Source organism: Muntiacus reevesi, chromosome 5 (genome assembly GCF_963930625.1).
Source record: "Muntiacus reevesi chromosome 5, mMunRee1.1, whole genome shotgun sequence".
NCBI lineage: Eukaryota > Metazoa > Chordata > Mammalia > Artiodactyla > Cervidae > Muntiacus > Muntiacus reevesi.
In genome coordinates, this window is record NC_089253.1 from 89,472,341 (window position 1) to 89,493,583 (window position 21,243).

General features: G+C 37.9%; 1 protein-coding gene across 7 annotated transcripts in view; it reads right to left on the minus strand.

The window, feature by feature from the left end:
- Positions 1-21,243, minus strand: part of KIF1B (kinesin family member 1B) — a 150,135-nt gene that overhangs the window by 86,179 nt on the left and 42,713 nt on the right. For 3 of the 7 annotated variants that reach the window (XM_065935779.1, XM_065935782.1, XM_065935784.1), the window contains exons 7-14: positions 20,971-21,082; positions 17,724-17,801; positions 16,929-16,994; positions 12,113-12,188; positions 7,976-8,054; positions 6,937-7,079; positions 5,849-5,890; positions 2,914-3,125 (exon numbers count right to left, since the gene is read on the minus strand). In XM_065935779.1, coding sequence (XP_065791851.1) covers positions 2,914-3,125; positions 5,849-5,890; positions 6,937-7,079; positions 7,976-8,054; positions 12,113-12,188; positions 16,929-16,994; positions 17,724-17,801; positions 20,971-21,082 — 808 coding nt within the window. The remainder of the gene's footprint in view (positions 1-2,913; positions 3,126-5,848; positions 5,891-6,936; positions 7,080-7,975; positions 8,055-12,112; positions 12,189-16,928; positions 16,995-17,723; positions 17,802-20,970; positions 21,083-21,243) is intronic. The other 4 variants (XM_065935781.1, XM_065935783.1, XM_065935785.1 and 1 more) reach the window with 2 other exon arrangements.

Consider the following 21,243-nt stretch of genomic DNA (forward strand, 5'->3'; position numbering starts at 1 on the left):
CTCACATCATGTCTGTCTGGCTACCTGCACAGCACTGGCTATTAAGTCAGTTCATAATGCTGAAAACAAACAAATCTTCATCACGATCAGTTAAGATGGTGGACAAGTCCACAGAATAAGTCAGAAACATTTCCCCAGAAAAAAAAAATTATAGTTTAGATTGAGATATTTAAATAGTTAAATGCTTACTACATGGAACATTCCTTGAAGCCATCAGATAAGTTTTACTGTACTGAATGCAGCCTGCTTCGTGAGTGAGCAGCTCCAAGCGTGGGGCCCTTGGGCTGCCGAGAACAGCATTTAGCCTTGCGTGCCTCTGCAATGGATCTCTGTGGATATTTATAGTCTAAAAGCCTGAGCAGTGGCACTCACAGTGCTGACACTGATGCCAGGCTAATCAACACCAGAGGCACCACCTAGTAGCTACTGCTACACATTTAAAACCTTCTTAAGCGGAATCCAAGTCAAGGAGACAACATTTCAACTCACTCTGAGGTGCAGCTAAAAACAGAAAGCAGTTACATTTTACTCTCTTTGCCAAAGATGTGCAGAGGGCCAGGGGTATTTATGATGGGGAACCTCCGTCTCCTCCACATGGAACAGGACATTCAATGAATGAAGCAATAGTAATGCCCTGTGTAAAAGTATTCTACCAACTGACCCTTTTTTAAAAAGTCAAAAGTATAGATAAACAAAGGGACATAAAATGTTAGGAAAATGAATGACCCTCCTGTATTATTGTTTTGCATTACAGTATTTTTCTCCTACAGTGTCATGTCTTAGGAATGCCATTCCTTCACATTCAGAACAATGAAACAGTCTCCAAAATGAGAAATCTGCAAGCATTTCTATCGTACAACCACTGCCTTGCCCTGTGAACACAGGATGTCATCTGCCTGCAGCATTAAAATGCAGGTCTGCTGACATGGAATTCTCACCAATCAAAAACTAGGAGCAGAACTAAGGTGCTTACATTACTACCATGCTGCATTAAAAAACAAGACTGAATGCAAAACCATAAAGAGACTATTTTCTAAAGCTAGTAAAAGTAGGAAATGTCATTTAGATTGGTTTAAAGGAGAATTAAAACAGAGAAACTTATTTCTGCTAAAAGTAATAATACAGTTCTATTTTGGGTGGGAAGCAGAGAGGCTGGGGAGAGGGTTCCTTGAAAAAAGGCAGTGTTATTCCCTAGAAACTATGCGGAAGATACTGGGTGACCTAACACTTAAAGCATCTGGTCCACATCTTGACTCCTAACATTCAACATTATTTTCAGCTGGTTCCATTTAGCAGTTGGGAAGAATTTTTTTCATACATAAAGAAGTGTTTAAGGAAGTGTAATCTCATTTGTACATTAAAGTAAGATTCAAATAGTAAGACTCCAAATTCCCAAAGAAAAATGACATTTTATAATAAATGACAGATTCCATTTTTCCCTTCCACAGAATCCCTGCATGTTGCCATTGGCCTGAAGAGAACCCTACACAGAAACTTTGTCACTGACGCCTATTGTGATAAAATACAGAAACAAAAAGCAATGCTTGCATAGGCCTTCACTAACACCTTCAGTAAAATTCCAAAGTCAATTTTACAATAGCAGAAATTATCCTTTTCTTTGCAATATTTAATGAAAAGATTTCTCACTCCTTGTCCCTTTGTCAGGTGTTTCAGAATTTCCCCCCTTTCCACTAATAAATCCTGAAGGAAGCAGCAAGATCATTACTTTTGTTTCTGAAGCATCTTATGTTAAAAGTGACTGAAATGCCAAAGAAAAGGTAGGCTGATTGAGAGGCAGAAGTCAATTCTTCAACATCTTTTGCAGCCTCATCTGCAAACCAAAATAAAAGCATCAACAATTATCAAGCTAAACTCCCTTTTAGCAAAAAGGTTCAGCAAACTTTTTCTATTGTTAACCTGTCAAACTGTGTCACTGTTCTCCACGGTCCTTGAATGAGCAGCCATGGTGAAGAATGCTGAGTGCACGTGACGAGGACTGCTCGCCGGGCACGGGGTTGCAACTCCCCAGCTCCTTACAGTTTCTTTGCCCTCCTTGCTTTTCCCACCCTGGTCTCTTGAATACAAAGGCCACAAGGGATAGATCATTCTCATCCTGGAAGTGACAAGCAGGGAAATAAAAGGCATTTGTGTTGCTGTCACGATGATGTGATGGATGGCACCACAGGTGACAACTGTCTGTTCTCGTTGTAGTCACAGAGGGGGATTAACATTCATATTCACCAAGACAGACAAGAAAGTACCTCAAAGAGTCAGCTGCTGGGTGGCATGGCGGGTGACCTGCACACACGGGACTCCAGTACATGGCACCAGCACTGAGATCCGTGACCTGTGTGCACCTGCCCAGGAGGGGCAGCCCCTCCACTGTAGGGATCACAGCGCTTTCTATGAACTTCCAGAAAATAAAATTTCATGTGTCTTGGAATAAAGCTGGTATAGCTACTCAAATGTGCAAACCTTCTTTGGATTACATATTTTACTAACAGAAGCAGATTCTGTGCTTTGCAGAATTTCATCTTCCAAAGAAACCAAATGTTAAATTAATTAGTTTCCAATGAAATTTCTAAGTAAACGATTTCACCATGACTTATAAACTGTGGACATATCTACTTATGGACATGACGGATGGACACACCTACTTACCAGCTACCTTGCCTGGCCAACCTCTGACCTGCCCACGCAACTCTCCCTCCCATCCCTGCCCAGCCATGTCAGACTCAAGCATTCTGGTGAAAAGAAATTAATCACCTCACAAAGCAGTAACTTCAGGACACTACTGAGAGTTAGAAAGTTCTTTCATGTGCTGAACCAACAGCTCAATGGTTTCTAGTCCTTACCCTGCCTTATAGAATGACACAGAATACCTTCCATTGAGTCTGAGTAGGTACTACCTACCTTCAGACGTTCGATGGCTTCCTCTCCTCCAGGTGTAGACATGATTCTCTCCTGAATACTGGTCACAGATGTTAAGCCCACCTGACTATTGAGTGAGCAGGAAGATGGAGATGAAGTAAGGGACCCCATGGATGCTGTGGAAAAATTGCCAGGACGTTGATTCTCAGATGCTAGCAAGTACCTATGCTTATTGTTCTGAAAATCTTTCAGATCTAGGAGATAGAAAGAAGGGAAGGCAGAAAAAGTAGAAAAGGAGCAGAAGAAGAAAAAAGATAGGAAGGAACACCAGTGTAAGAAAGGAGAGCATTAAAGCGGCAAGACAAAGACAAGTTATGATACAAAGACAAGTTGTAATTGTTCCAGATGGCAGTTCTCAAACATGACTATCTTGTTTTTAATACTGGCATTGGAGAGGTTAAGAACTGCTCCTGAATTTAGAAACTAGAAAGTCCAGTGTGGGTTAACACTGCCTCTGGTAGAGGGACACAGAGCCTCCAAGGACACTGCTGAAGCTCTGTCCCTACACAACCAGGCCACCTGCCTTCCATCCCATCCACGGCTCCAAATCTGTAATGTCTTAGGTTTACACAATTGTTAAATGCCAGTAGTTCTAACAGCAAAGGAAAAAAAAAATGATCACTTATCTGTCAGTATCAATACATATCAGCCTGGCCCAGTATCTTATGGGACTCAGGAAAAACTCCCAAGAAAATGTTACATTAAAACAAAAATCTGAGCACTTAGTAGTGTTCTTTGTATGCTAACAAGGATTTTTTAAATATGCCTTTTAAAAAAAGAAGTAAGTGCAGAAACTACAGGAGTCTTATATAAGTCCTGGCTAAGAACTCAGGGCTAATTACTTCAACAGGGATGAACAATGAGTGAATAATGAGCAAATTATTAAATCTGGTGTTGCTCACATTCATCTATTGGAGCAAGCAAAAATCAAGGCTGATTATCTACTAATTTAAATAAGGCTCTCACTTTGCCTAACAGAATGACCATGAGTCACTGGGAAGCCAAGTTCCTAGTATGATATGCAAGTTCTAGGGAGATACTTTCATTTACTTAAGTCTTTAACAGAATTCTAAGTTTCTCTTTTAAACTTAGTTTTGGTAAAAAGAGCCACAAACAACAAATTAATTAAACTGCCATTTGTACTTTTCTTCATAAGTCTCTTTCTCCAGTAGGCACCAGAGGAAATCCATAGGTACTGGTGCGTTCTTATTTTTAAATTAGCTCATGTTTACATGTAAGAAAATCTACACTGTTCAAAATTCATATCAAAACTAAGTAAGTTTTCCTTAAAGGATATGAGTCAATACAAAGAGTCAGAAAAAATATTATTAGCTTTCTCTGAGTCTGTCCCACGTAAACTTAATCAAAGCCAGTTCCTGAATCCCCTTAAAACCAGTGGTTGCTTCAAGACAGTTTGAGAACCACCATCTGCAAAAATAGAACATAGGAAAACAAGCAAATTTTAAAAGGGAGGGGCGTAGGAACTGTTGCAAAAAATTAGCCATTGGGTGGTGGCAGCTAGGTGGGGAAGAACAAGATGGAAGGTCCAGCTGACACATGCAAGCCCTATAAGGCATTAAGTGCAGCGATTGAAACGGAAACTCAGTTGTCAAGGCTGCTCTCCTGCACGGACATAGAATTAAAACTCAGTCATGCATAGCTTTTTGGGAGATGCCACAACTGCTCAGAAACAGTGAGGCAACAAGCTGGCAGCAGCAGCACCTGCAGCACAAAAGCAAGAACAAAGGATGTCTTTCCCACACCAGAACCAGCTGGCTTCGGAAATCTCAGACAGAGCAGTTCCGGTCCAAGAGTCACTGTGGGTTAGGACATTATAGGCCCTTCGAGGCCAAAACTCAAGACAGCAGCCAGGGCTGCACTGGGCTTCTCCTGTGTCTGCCAAGCCCTGTCACATGACCTCCCATAGAAACAAACAAACCAAGAAAAATCTAAAACTGAATCACCCCCAAATCAAGATTCTTCGTTTATTTATGAGTTATTCATTTACGAGTTAGCTTTAAAGGGTGATAGGTATGGAGAGAGTAATGAGGTGTGATCCCTTTATAAAAAGTCCTCATTCAAGCACACATTTTTGACACCCAAGTTTTAAAAAATTTAATTTGTAATTCATGAATAAGGAAAAAAGTTTACCTAATCATCAAGTAAGCTGAGGTCCAAGATCTGTAGGAAATATGCTTGGCATAAGCACAGGTGTGTGCTAATCCAAAATCACAGAGGTACTCCAGCACAGAGATTTGGCCAACTAGAAGTGACTTCTTTCAATTATATATACACTAAGGCTCAGAGTTAGAGAGGTATTTTAAAAGGATTTTTCTAAAAAGTAATCAGACCATGAGGGATCAAGAGGCCAAAAAAGGTGCCATAATGATTAAAAATGAGGGCTCTTAGTTACACTATCCAGTCTGACCACATAGAAACCACGGGATCTCAATTAGCCACTCCAGGCAGCAGTGTCCTCGCTGGCAAAATGGGCAAAAAAGGAACTTTGTGCGAGTCACTGACAGGTTTGAAAGAGATAATATATTCAAGATACCTGGAACAGGTCCTAGCACATTATAAGCACTCAATACACGTGAGCTGCTGTCATCACTACCATCACCATCGATGAGTTTGGATTAAATTTAATCACACAAAACCAAAGTGGAAAAACTAAAGAGTAAAGCAACAAGAGGTTTTTAAGTCTCTTGACCTAATTCAAACCACAAACTGAAATTCAGCAAAGTCTGCTTTGCTAACGGAAAAGGACAAAAATAGGAATAATTTCTGAATCTACTATGCTCTGTCTGGGATTTCCCTGTTAGGATCACTGACATGCAAAGCTCATCTTAAGGCTGATCCAGCAGAGGCAGAGTAGCAAGTCAGGGTACTGGAAACCACCAATATGTGAGATACACACATTTGCCTCCACTTCCCGAGTAATCATCGATCAATGGATCAACTGAAGGTAAGCAAGAGGGAAAATACAAAAAGGGTCAAAGTTCAGGTTCAGCAGTGACATAGAAAGGGAACAGAGCAGTATTTGGAATTTGGGAAGCTGAAAATAATTAACACTTAGAATAACATACTACCATTTTACAAACTGTATGTATTCATTTAAATTCAGGTGTTAATCAGTAAGAAGAACTAAACTAGAAGAGGCCTTGAAAATCTTATTAGAATGCCAAATAATGATATTAATCTGAAACTCAAAAAATAAAAATATGCTTTATTAAGTAAACTCATATACTATTATACTGAATATTCTAGTTAACTCCCTCAGGAGAACTTCTGATTAGACATTTTGTAGGCAGATCACTGAGGTTAGAGAGTCATTTTAAGACAACATTTAAAGACTCTCTGGAAGTCTAATTCTTGAACTTGACAGGATTTGGCTATTTGCCCCGTCATAAGTTTATAAGGAGTGAGTTGGGGGGCATTTAACCACTCAAAGGTAAATCTTATCTGAAAGGAGACTGGAATGGTGGGTTTCTTACAAATATATTCAGTATTACTACTACATTAATCCAAAGAAACCCAAAACACAAAAACGAAAAATTGAAGAAACAATTTTATGAAGTGATTAATTTCGCAGTGAGAATAAACTTAACATTCCAAATAAACTTCACTGCTGATCTAAAATAGAAATCCAATAAAAAATATAAGTAATGATATGTAACATTTTAAGAAGTAATTTCATGAGTTCAAAACCTGATACATGGGTACATAAAAGAAATTCAGAGATCATTTTCAAAGAGCTTTTGGGGTGGGTGTGCTGCACAGCTTGTGGGATCTGGTTCCCCTGACCAAGGACTGAACCTGGGCCATGGCAGTAAAAGCCAAAAGTCCTAACCACTGTGCCACCAGGGAACTACCCTCAATGGACTTCTTAAAAGGTTAAGAAAAAACAAAAAAACTCTCTGTTATCAAGCTTCATCAAGTTCCTTAACTCTAAGTTTAAGAGCCCTAGAAAGGAATCGATTTTGTGCTGGTCCTTAATTCACTTACTATCAATAATATCTCCCAGCCCCTGAGCACGAAGAAGGTCCTTCAGCCGTGTCACCTCCTCCTTTAATTCACGAACCAGTTTGGCATTGGGGTCCTCATTGATAACAGCATTACATTTAATTTGTTTTGCACGATCTGCGTATCTAGATCCAAAAAGAAGACACATTTTTGCCATTCCTTAAATGCTCTACTTCTCATAAGTAACATACCATTATTTCTAAAAACAGCTTGAGTGTTTACACATTTTATGAGCCTTAGTAAAAATACATTTGTAGAAAGCATTATTTTTAGTACCTTATAAAGATGTGGGGAAAGGCTCCAATGAATCTAAGTGATTTCCTCAAGATCACAAAGGAAATAAATATCAGAGACTAATATCGAAATAAATATGAAAACTAATTTATTAGACTCTATAGTGTTTCTCCATTATATCAGAAATGTTTTTGCTAAGAGAAGAGTTGAAAGTTCCAGATTAATGTAATCGAACCTAATCATATACAAAACTATCCTATTAGTGAACATTCTGTCAGTAATTTTTAAAATATTACATGTACTCATAACTTTATTATTTGTTATGATGTGAGTGAGCACTTCTATAAGGACAAACATGAGAAGGGGACACTTCTTTTTTTTTTTCATTTATTTTTATTAGTTGGAGGCTAATTACTTTACAATATTGTAGTGGTTTTTGTCATACATTGACATGAATCAGCCATGGACTTACATGTAGTCCCCATCCTGATCCCCCGGGGACACTTCTTTTTATAGAAAATACTGTAAGAAGTTTTTACTATTATCTAAAAGTTACCCAAAAATCTCACTAGAGCAAATTTAATATCTTTCCTATGAAAAAGTTCCTGCTTTTCTCAATGAAACTGAAAAGTATAAACAGGTGTGTGTGTCTGTTCCCTGTTATAAAAGGGATGGGTCATTGTTTACTTAAGCAACTACCCACATAGCATAAGACAACCCATGGCCTAACAAGAAGACTTACGGGGAACACTGTGTTTTCATTAACTATTGAGATCAAACGGAATACCTCAGAGTGCTCAAAGTTTCATCATAGTTGATATCAGCTGGGCTCAGAGCAGCAACCATTGCAGTCCGAGAATTGCCACCTAAAAAGATGAATCATGATTATCTCAAATCATACTTATTTTATAAAAAAAACTTCATTGAATGTGTCAAATCAGACAGCAAAACCTCAGAATCTAAGATTTAATCAGTAAATTTTTGAAATGTCCCAAGCCAGGCATGGTTACAAGTAAATCTTGGTATCTGGATATACTGTGTCCAGTTTCCCTAGACACTAGACTAGAGCCACTCTTAATGATATTAAAGTCACTGGTGACATGAATAGCCATTCTCAGCCACTTCCTTATATCAGCAACATGTAACACAGCTAATCACTCCCTCTTTATCAAGAAAGAGGGAAAGGGGCTAAAAGAACAGTGAATGATAGGTACAAAGATTCAAAAACATCAGCAAAGAGGAGCTATATCTGATTACATGCCACTCAAAGGAGCATGGGGTTTTCAAAAAGGAACAACAGTTTGAAGTAGGTGTGTGGTCAGATAAACAACTACTCAACAGTTCACGTCCTGAAGTAAATAAGACATGGGAGCAAACCCTGATTTAAATGTGGGCAATAATATCACAGGAAAGATATTAAAGATGCTCACTAAAAGTAGCACCTTGGCTACTCTATTAGCTAAGATGGCAGAGAAGGAAGCCCCTGAGATCACCTCTTTTCACAGGCACACAAAATAACAACTATTTACAAAGCAACTATTGGTAAGAAAAATCAAACGACTAGCAGAAAAGTCCTAAAACCAAAGAAGTAATCACAAGGAGACAAGTAGGTGGGGCAGAGATATGGAATAGTCAAGACCCGCAGCCCTGGGTGGTTGAGCCCCAAATGAGGATAATTACAACTGCAGAGGTTTTCTGCAAAGAGCAAGGGGTCCGAGCTCTGCATGGGCTCCTGCACCAATAAGATAAGCCCCCAGAAAGTTTGGATTTGAAGCCCAGTGGGGCCTACTTTTGGGAAAGCCAGAGGGCTGTGGGAAGAGAGACTCCACTCCTAAGGAGTACACACACAACCTCACGTGCCCTGGGACCCAGGGCAGAGGCAGTAACCTGAAAGGAGACTGGGTCAGACCCCTAGGCTGAACCTGGAGGACAAGAGGCAGGAGTGCTCCCTGGCGGCAGCCAATTTTGGGAGCTCGCTTTACTACAAGGACACTGGTACAACAAGTTCCACTTTGGAATTCTCCCTCTAGCTGATGAGTGCTAGGACTTGCCTTACCCACCAGCAGGTCTGCTCTCTTAAGACCCCAGAACCCACAGCCACCAGTCCTGTCTACCTGAGTGCCCAGGAGCTGCGTCCCACTTCACACCAGTGCATTGGCACTAGCCCCAGCCCCAAGGACCCCTAGAGCCCTACAGTCAGAGACCCTGAGCCCCAACTGTGCCCACCAACGGGCTGGCACTAGCCCCACAATGTCCTGGGCTCCAGTCCCATCTGCCAGCAGGCCAATACCAGCTGCAAGACACCCTGGACCCTGCAACTACTCCAGGACCTAGCCCTACCCACTGGCACACCAACACCAGCTTTGGGACACCAGATTCTGCAAACATCCTGTCAGGAACTGGCCCTGCCTGCCAGCAGACTGAGAACACATACAGGCCCCCAGCCTTAGAACCACCCACTCCAGAATTCAGCCCCACCCCCCAATGAATGGCAGCCTCCACACAACGCAGGGTCTGGAAACCAACCAGAACAGGGGTCAGCCACACCTCCCAGACTTCCCACAGCAGCCAGCCTGCCACAACAGAAGGACCCATGAAGCCCAAACATAGGACACCCCTAGAGCATACAGCTCTGGTGACCAGAGGGAAGTGCACTACTGGGATACATAGGACGTCTCCTACAAAAGGCCACTTCTCCAAGGTCAGGACACATAACCAACCTATCAGATACACACAAATAAAAACAACAAATTAGGCAAAATGAGGCAACAGAGAAATATGTTCAGAACGAAGGAACAAGATAAAACCCTGGAAGAACTAAGTGGAAAAGGCAATCTACCAAATAGAGAGTTCATGGTAATGATTGTAAAGATGTTCAAAGAACTTGGGAGAAGACTAAATGAACAGAGTAAGAAGTTAGAAGTTTTTAACAAGAGTTAGAAAATATAAAGAAGAAACCCCCCCCCCAAAAAAAAGAAGAAGAAGAAGAACTGAAATGAAAAAACACTAGAAGGAGTCAACAGTAGATTAGATGATACAGAGGAATGGATCAGAGAGCTGGAAGATGGAATCGTGGAAATAACGAAGGCTGAACAGAAAAAAGAATAAGAAGAAATGAGGACGGTTTAAGAGATACCTGGTACAACAAGTGTACGAACACAAGGGTGTCCAAGGAGAAGAGGGAGAGGACACATTTGAAGATATAATAGATGAAAACTTCCCTAACCTGGGGAAGAAAAAAGACATCCAGGAAGCACAGAGAGTCCCAAACAGGACCAACATGAAGAGGACCACTCTAGACACAATGCAATTAAAATGGCAAAAATTAAAGATAAGGAGAGAATATTAAAAGCAGCAAGGGAAAAGAAGCAAGTTACTATAAGGCTATCAGCTGACTTTCCAGAAGAAACTCTCTAGCAGGTAGTGGCACAATGTATTTAAAATGATGAAAGGGAAAAACCTATAACTAATATAATATTCCAACTGGTAAGGTGGAAGTATTCAGATTTGATGGAGATATCAAAATTTTTATATTCAAGCAAGAGCTAAAAGCACCACCAAACCAGTTCTACAAGAAATGTTAAACAGACTTCTCTAAGTAAAAAAGAAAAGGCCACAACTAAAAACATGAAAACTACAAAGGGAAAAATCTCATTGGTAAAGTCAAATATACAGTAAAGGTAGTAAATCAGTCATGTATAAAGCAAGTAGGAAGGTTAACAGACAAAAGTAGTAAAATCATCTCTATACTCAATAAATATTGAGTTAAGGGATACACAAAACAAAAGATGTAAAATACAGTGTTAAAACATTAAACATGAGTTGGAGGAGCAGTAAAAAGGCTGGGTTGCTAAAATGCATGAACTTAGATCAATAATTCAAAATAATCCACATATAAAGACAGCTATGTACAGTTGGGACATACAGTGAATAAATACATAACATCTTTGTATGACAACATATCATTAAGTAGACTTAATGATGATTTGTTTGAAAAGCATAGAAATACCAAATCACTTTTTGTGTAACAGGAACTAACAGAGTACTGTAGGTCAACTATATTTCAAAAAACAAACAAACAAACACAGAAAAAGAGAACAGACTGTGGTTACCAGTGGTAGTGGTTAGGGCAAAGGAGAAATTAGATGAATGTAGCCCAAACATACAAACTTCCAGTTATAAGATAAATAAGTAGTAGGAATATAATCTACAACATGATAAATATAGTTAACACCGCAGTATGTTATATATGAAGCTGAAGCTCCAATACTTTGGCCACCTGATGCAAAGAGCCGACTCATTAAAAAAGACCCCAATGCTGGGAAAGATTGAAGGCAGGAGGAGAAGGGGATGACAGAGAATGAGATGATTGGATGGCATCACCAAATAAATGGATATGAGTTTGAGCAAGCTCCAGGAGATAATGAAGGACAGGGAAGCCTGGCGTGCTGCAGTTCATGGAGTTGCAGAGTTGGACATGACTAAGCGACTGAACGATGACCATGTTATATATGAAAGTTGTTGAGACAATAAAGCTTGAGTTCTCATCACAAGAAAAATTATTTTTCTATTTCTTTAATTTGTTTAATCTATACAAGATAATGGATGTTCACTAAACTTGTGATAATCATTTCAAGATGATTTCATGATGAAGCCAAATCATTATGCTGTACACCTTCAATTTATACAATTCTGTATGGTCAATTATATCTCAAAAAAACTGGTAGAAATAAATAAATATAATTAAGGTAAGCAAATTCAACCAAATTAAATCAAGAGTAAAAATGAAAAAAAAAGATCACTCAAGTTAGTAACAGAGATTATTCTTCTCAAAAAGCAGACACACAGGAAAATGAACCACAAAGATAATTGGTAAACAGCTTCAAAAAGATGATTACACACCTTTAAAAAGATGATTACATACCTAGATTTTCTCGAAGGAGCCAAGTAAGTACAGAATCTCTGTAGGGAATAAAATCAGTTTTCTTCTTCTTCTTACTCTATTAAACAGAAAGAAATGGTCTTAGCCTTTCTTAGCATTGTTAGAGAGGAATAATTCGGATGGAAGGCAAACCAGTCTAAAATTTCCAAGTAAATTAAATTACAGTGGGGTGCCATCACTGTTGAAATTTAACACTCACAGCTTCAGTTCTTCACAAAACCCAAAGCTCATTCAATAAATAATTATTTCTTATTATATTTTATTCTGAAAAATTTACAGTATTCACAGCAGTTTGGAGAACAGCCTAATGAACTACCATATATCCATCATGCAGCTCTGACCATTATCAATATTTCACCAATCACATTTCAATTTCACTCAAAGTCTTTCCTACATTTTTTTCTTTCTGAACCATTCTGGAGGAAACTGCAGACCCTATGCCCTTTTATCCCTAAACACTTCAGAAGATAAGGACATTCTCTTACACAGCCACAGTTCAATGACCAAAGTCAGGAAATTTAACACCAATATAACACTACTATCTAATATCCTGTCATTTATAGTTTGTATACGGCTCTGAAGCAAATCCACATTTCACCTAAAAATACTTCAGGTACATATCTCTAACAGAGAAAGAATTTATAAAAAAGTAACTATAAGACCACTCTCACACGTAACAAAATTAACAATGATTTTTTTTAATATCATATAATAGCAAACCTCAAATAATAATTTTTACTTTTGCAGAGGGGTAAATATGAATCTTGTGCATTCCAGGTTGAATGTGTAGGAGCAACTCATTTAATTAATAAATTTATCTGGTCAACCACCAAATCATCAAGGTGGTTACTGCATATCTCGTTAACTCTTACATTGTAATACACATTAGGTTTCTTTAAAAGGAAATTATGTCAAAAATAAATCTGACCATAGAATTAGGTGTCAAAGTGAAAAGGTTTAAGAAAGCGATACAATTTGCTGATCAGGAGATTTAGAGAGACTGCAAGATAAAGTTTCTATATTTATCAAAATTTCCTTGTACTGCTCTCTCTCTGGCCCATCTCATTATCACAGGATAAAGCAAAAGACACCAATGCAAAACCAGTATTGAGATGAAGGAAATTATACACTCTGAAAGTAAAACACAAGGCAAATGCTTTGGCTACTCCAGTATCTGCTGGCTGACTACTGTGTGGTGATAATTAAAGAAATTACTAAGGGGAAAGCCAGGTTTCACTGATAGGCATCTCCCCAGTAACAGGAAGCTTTATAACCTATTCCTAGCATAATCTGAGGTCATATTAAACTAAGGATGACCTCAGTCCAGTTCAGTCGCTAAGTTGTGTCCGACTGTGGACACCATGGACTGCAGCATGCCAGGATTCCCCGTCCATCACCAACTCCCAGAGCTTGCTCAAACTTATGTCCCAGTTGAGTCAGTGATGCCATCCAATCATCTCATTCTCTGTCGTTCCCTTCTCCTCCTGCCTTCAATCTTTCCCAGCATCAGGGTCTTTTCCAATGAGTCCATTCTTCACATCAGGTGCCCAAAGTACTAGAGTTGCAGCATCAGCCCCTCCAATGAATATTCAGGACTGATTTCCTTTAGGATTGACTAGTTTGATATCCTGGCAGTCCACGGGACTCTCAAGAGTCTTCTTCAACACCACAGTTCAAAAGCATCAATTCTTTGGCACTCAGCTTTCTTTATAGTCCAACTCTCATAGCCATACGTGACTACTAGGAAAACCATAGCTTTGACTAGATGGACCTTTGTCAGCAAAGAAACGTCTCTGCTTTTTAATATGTTTTCTAGGTTTGTCATGGCTTTTCTTCCAAGCAGCAAGCAGCTTTTAATTTCATGGCTGCAGTCACCATCTGCAGTGATTTTGGAGCCCAAGAAAATAAAGTCTGTCACTGTTTCCATTGTTTCCCCATCTATTTGCCATGAAGTGATGGGACCAGATGCCATGATCTTCGTTTTTTGAATGTTTAGTTTTAAGCCAGCTTTTTCACTCTCTCACTTTCATCAAGAGGCTCTTCGGTTCCTCTTCACTTTCTGCCATAAGGGTGGTACATCTGCATATCTGAGGTTATTGAGTATGATCTTCTTCTTGCTAAATCCTGGGTATTCAGAAAAAGAGTACTAAGTAGCTGACTTCGGATTTGTTGAGAAGGAAATGAAGTAGGCAAGTTGGTACTTGAATTCCATCTCATCAAACATGTCCCCTACATCTTGAGATGGCTGAATAGCATCACCGACTCAATGGACATGAACTTGAGCAAACTCCCAGAGATAGTGAAGGACAGGCGGAAGCCTGGCATGTTGCAGTCCATGGGGTCACAAAGAGTCAGGCTAAGTCATCTTAGTGACTGAACAACATCTCATCCTGCTCCACCCACAGACACATTCACCTATGAGGACATCATTTCCCACAGCAGGTTGTATTTCTAAGTTACACAGATCTTTAGGGAGAATTAATCCTCTCAGTCAGTCATAGCTGAGTGGGACTTTCATTCCACATGAAATTCTTGGGGCCTGAAACCTCAGTTTATTCTCTCTATTCCCCACTGCATCTAAACACTTCACTTTGCCTATCCTTAGTACTGAAAATGCTGCAAGATTTAAAGTATGCCAATTACAGTGACTGCCAACAGAACTGTAAAAATAAGTAAGCAGTGTCAGATTCTAAAATGTTCCATATTCATTTCTGTCAATTAGGCTAAACTAAGGAGTAGTTAAACGAAGAAGTATAAATAGAACTTCAATCTTTCCCATTTAAAAATATCCCAGAACTTTAGCCATTTCTTCTCTGCTTGCTCTCATACAAATTAATCTCCTGTTCTCACACCCACAATTTTTTTAAAAAATAAGTGTTTCAGCAGCTACATAACAAGCTTTACTTAGATCACTAACCTCACTAAAAAATACTATTTAAGTATGCATGGAAATAATCCTGTTTCTCTTCCCAGTGAAAATAACAATACATCTTAATTCACCAAAAATCATGCTTGTTATATAAAAATTAACATTTATTTCTGACCTGTTACAGTTTATGACACAGACACACAGTACTAAACTGGGTTGTATAAAAGAGATTATAAAAGATCATTTGCAAAATTTTGTGACATAGATCAGTGTGGGAAATACATGGAAAAATACTTTGTAAACTTTTCCTCTGGTTGATACAGATGTAAACAGATGAGCAAATAGACAGGACAAGTTAGAATAATCACTAAATTTTAAGTCTTCATTGTTCTAAGACCTAGATTAGATATTGGAAGAATATCCACATATGTATTATATCAAATAGCAGAGAGAAGTTTTAATCTCAGGCAGCTCTGTCCAATGAACAGAACAAAACAAAAAGCAAAAACCCAGAAAACCAGCACTTTTAAAAATACTTTTATAGAACAAGAGAATATGCAAATCTATATATTTAAAAATATTTCAAAGCAGACACTGCCTCTATCCTCCATGATACCCTTGTGATTCAGATCAAACTATTAAGTGCCCTATTATTTATGCAAAAGAATATTAATAAATTTTAGAATATCTGTGTAGAAATATAAGGAAAAGAAAAATCTTCTGTATCTGGATTAATAAGAATGCAAACAATGTTTTCTGGAAACATTTAACAGTTAAAAACAGAAATTTAATTTGATCTTAGAGCCTTCAATTTATGTATAACCAAAGAATAAGAAAAAAATTTAATAATTTAAATAATCCATGACTTTTCATGGTAGAAAACCTATATGGCAGTCACCTATATGCCTCCTAAGAGCAATAAAATAAATCTTTTATAGGCACCACTCTAAAGCATAGCTGGCTTCTTGAAAGGATAGCTACATTTTTCTTAAACCTCTTTGTATTGGTGTGCTGTCTCATGATTCATGGTCACCCTAAATAGCAATTCTAAATTCCAGAGCTAGCAAACAAATATAATGCTTCTTGAAGTTTCCATTCCTACTTATGCCTCCAAGCATTCTGCTGAGGATTTAAAATCAGCAACTGATTATACAGCTAGATCATTTCTACCAAGCCCCACCATACCTTGCTGGTGCAGTTATCCTACAGGGAAAAGCGTTTAAAAGAGAATGAGAACACAGGATAAGCCTCCAAACAGAAAATATTTTAAGTCATTAAAAAAATCTTCTTAAGTCATAAATTGAATATCACTTCTCAGAGATAAGCAAGAAAACATTTAATACTGTTTAGAGATTCCAATGAGGTACTAAACTAGAGCATAAAATAATCAGCACTCCCTTAGCTTCTAACCTAAATAACGAAGCCCCTCATACAAAAATTGTTTCAACTATTTTTGTATAAGGTGCTTCGTTTTAATTCTAAGAAATAAGAAAAAATAAAAATATTTTAAAAAAATAGTTTATTGGCCCACAAATCAACAGCATTCACCAAGGCAAACTGCTCAAAATACTCCAAAATGTACAGTCACCTACTTAGAAAAGATTACATAGAAAATAATATGCAATAAATATACTTCCTTTTACAAGAGCTACAAAATAAGGCTCAGTCAAACCTTAGATCTTTGCAAAGACCTAGTTTAATTCTAGCCTTTACAGATCTACATTTACTTTCATTCTCCTTAATCACTTTTATTTTCAGTACAAAGTCAAAGTGTGCCATACCTACTATCTTATCTGAAAAGCTCTAAAAAGAGAAAGACATTATATAAAAGGAAAAAAGAGAATACCCTTTATGAGCAATCATAAAATATTAGTCAAGTACATTTGCTGAGTAGACAAACTTTCCCTTACAGTGAAGTATAATACTTACCACCTCTGCCAAGGCTGAAATGACTTTACCCAGAGTTGTAAGAGACTTATTAATATTTGCTCCTTCCTGAAATCAATATCAAACATAAAAGAATTATGATAAAGAATTTCTACTATTGCCACATCATACATAATACATAAAATACAACTAGCCATATGCTAGCATTATTTTTTATTTATGACCACAAGTTCTAAAAACCTTCTTTAACCCTCAATCTTTCCTCCTCTCCACTTGCTGACAGGCCAAGACCACATGCCTAACTCACAGTCCTGAATTATCATCACAATGTCTGTGCTTGAAAAACTCACAGATGCAGCCTTCTTCCCACAACTCACTGACAGTGCAATTTCTCCTCTTGTTAAGCAAATCTCTAGAAAAGATCATGCTTGTTCTCACATCTGGATATGTGTATCATTTTCTAATTATTGTCCCTTACTCCCATCTAACCAAATTCAAACCATTCCTCAAAATACAATTCAATTGTCACCCTGACTATGAAGTCCTCCTTAACTATTATCATGTAACATATCTTGCATTGGAATTACAAGTCAGAAGGCAGAAAATTTCTTCTGTCAGTGGTTTTGTGGGCCACGCGGCCTCTGCTGCAACTTCTCAATCCTATCACTGTAGCATGAAAGCAGCCACAGATAATACATGAATAGATGCAGCTGTGTCCCAAGAAAATTTTATCTACGAAAACAGGCAGTGGGCTGGATTTGTCCTACTGGCTACAGCTTGCTAACCTGTGTCATACAGCATTTATTGACTAGGCTATTTACTTGGTAAAATAAATACCTTTAATCGAGTCCCTTTGGCACCAGTTGAATCAGCTCGTTCACTTCCTGCTAGATCCACCAAGCTGATTTTACTGACCTGGTAAAGAACATTGAGGCAATTAAAAAATAAGCAAGGGAGAAGCAGAAAACATTTAGAGCCAAGAAATTAAAAGATTAAGGCATAGAGAACACTAAAAAGATTAATTAGGCCTCATATGTGGCACAGGAATACAAATATATGGCAGTCAATTTAAACAGCATGCAATTTACCTTGGTTTAAAAGAAGTAATTTCAGAATAAACACATCTTAAAATGCTACATCATAAAAACATATAAAACTCACTAACCCATTAAGTGACATATTAAAAACAAAGCTTTAGCAACTGAAATTCTCACACTGTTGATGGGAATGCAAAATGATCTGATCGCTTTTGAAAGCAGTTTGGCAGATTCTTAAGAATCTGAACAAAAACTGACCATAAGACTCAACCATCCTACTCCTAGATATTTACCAAGAAAAACAAAAAACAAGCACACACACAGAGACCTTCATGTACACAAATGTTTATGGCATCTTCATTTGTAATGATCAAAAACTGGAAACAATTTAGATGCCCATCAACAGATGAATTAATGAGCAAACTGTGAGATATCTATACAATGGAATACTAATCAGTCATGGAAATGAGTGAACTATTGATACAACGCGGATTGAACAACACTTGTTACTGAACAACACGGATGAATCTCAAAACCATTATGCTAAGTTGAAAGAAGCCAGGCTGAAAATAATACATACCATATGATTCTATTTACACAAAACTCTGGAAAGTGTCAACTAATTTATAGTGACAAAAAGCCAATCAGAGATGGCCTGAGGATGAGGGGGGAAGAGATTACAAAGGAACATGAGGCAACTCTTTAGGCTAACAGAAATTCTCATTATCTGCACTGTGGTACCGGTTTTACAGGCATATAGTGGCCCCATCTAAGGGGCCATCTATATCTCATTTCACTTCCCATGGTTTCAGTTACCCATGGTCAACTATGTTAAAGTCACTCAGTCATGTCCGACTCTTTGCTACCCCATGGATTATATATAGTCCATGGAATTCTCCAGATCAGAATACTGGAGTGGGTAGCCTTTCCCTTCTTCAGGGGATCTTCCCAACCCAGGGATCGAACCCAGGTCTCCCTTATTGCAGGCAGATTCTTTACCAGATGAGCCACAAGGGAAGCCCAACAATACTGGAGTAGGTAGCCTATCCCTTCTCTAGCAGATCTTTGGTAAGTATTAAATGGAAAATTCCAAAAACAAACAATTCATAGGTTTTAAGTTGTGTGCCATCTTAAGTAGCATGAAGAAATCTCACTCCATCCCTGTCCATGTCTGGGACACAATCACCCCATTATCCAGCGTATCCCGCTAATCAGTACCTTAGTAGCGATCTCAGTTACCAGATTAGCTCTTGGGGTATCACAGTTCTGGTGTTCAAGTGACCCTTACTTTATTTAATAATGGCCCCAAAACACAAAAGCAGTAACACTGATAATCCAGGTATGTCAAAGAGAAGCCTTTGACATATAAATACATAGCTTCTCTTAAGTGTATGCTGAGATTACTACTATCTACAGTAGCAATGAATCTTCTATTCATGAAATTGTAAAGAGGGAAAAAGAAATTCCTGTTAATTTTCACTGCTGAACTTCAGGCTGCAAAAGTTATGCCCACAGTGTGTGATAACTGCTTCATTAAGAGGGAAAAGCACTAAGCTTGTACAAAAAGATATTCTGAGAGTGAGAGAGACAACATTTATATATCAATATCACAGTATATTGTTATAATTGTCCTATTTTTACTATTGCTGCTGTTAATCTCTTAATGTCCCTAATTTATAAATTAAACTTTATCACAGGTATACATGTATGAGAAAAAAACAATATATATAAGGGTTTTGATACTATCTGCAGTTGCTGGCATCCACCGAGGGTCATGGAAAGTATCCCCTGCAGATGGGGGGAGGAGGGGTTTACTATATACATATTTAATCCAGTTTTATACTCCAAATGTGTGTGGTTTATTGTACTTCAATAATACCTCAATAAAGTTATTTTTTAAAAAATGCTTCAGGAAAGTATCCAAAATGGACTGTCAAGGAAGCTATGGTTATGGGGTTAATATCATTACTGTTGTAGAGCTGACATCATGGAAGAAAAGAAAAAAATGCTTTCACATAGGATGTTCCTTGGTGCCATTCAGACAAATACTACTAAATTACATTAATACAGAACCTCTGGCTAAGAAGTATCAAGCTATTTGATTATTTATATGAAGAGTATATTTTAAAAAAAATAATCTTCAGCCAAAAACAAACAAGTCATTAAGTAAAAGGTGATTTTAGTTTTTAATGATATTGGCATCACAAAGTTCTCAGGCAAGATCTTTCATAAGAGTCAGTATAATAACTAACTTCAGATTTAAAAATCCAGCTGCATGCTACTTAGGAAAAGTAGGCAGAGTAGGAGACAACATAAGTTTATTATTAATAGTAATGCCAATAAAATTAACATTTATTAAATGGCTATGCTGTGCCAGACATTAGATACATGCACTTAACCTATATTAATACTTACTCCTCTACCAATCCTATGAAGTTAGAGAGACTGAGGTACAAAGAGTTTAAATGACTTGCCCAACATAACACTGCTGAAAAATAGAATAGTCAAGATCTAAAGCAAGCAATTTAATTCTAATGTACTATATTTAGCCAACCACTATAGAAAATGAGAAATTAACACACACTGGCATTTGAAGAACACCAAAAATGCTGTGTAGTTATTTTTATCCCAAAAAATAAAACACATCTTGTTTGCTTAAACAGTTTAATTCCACAGTAATATTATCAGAGCTCAAAAAAGTAAAATACATATACCAAAGATGTTAGTAAGGTAATTGAGAGGTTCCAATCAAGAAACAAAGGAAGAATTTTCTTCCCCACAGAACTGCTTAACCCTCTTGTGTGGAGTAGTTTTTGAGACTCAAGTGTCTTGGTTTGTTTCTTATTTTCTACCTTGCAATTTCACTTAAAAACCCATACTCAGAACTGATATAGAGTGGAATATAAATGACAAGCATAAAGTATAAGATACCCTCCATTAAGTAAAAGGGCACTTTCCTCCCTTCCACAAAATCCAAAGGTAGCAGGAGGGGCTTCTGAAAACCTTCATTCCACACAACTCAAGCCCAGACACTGAAGTTCTCCTACCTTCTCAGTGGAAAGGTTGGTCTCAGTATCATGTTTCTTCTGGGTAAAGACAATGGTAAACACAGCGTGGGAACGGCTACTTGTTTCATTCATGTTGGTAGCTGCCACTGTCCTAAAAAATATAAAGGTGATCACGTGATAATGGAATCCTTAGATGAATGTTAAAATGACAGCAGCCTCCAAATTATAGGCGTAACAATCACAAGCAACAGCTTTAAACTTCATATTACAAGACTGCCACTTTCACAAAACTGCTCTGATTACACTTTGTGA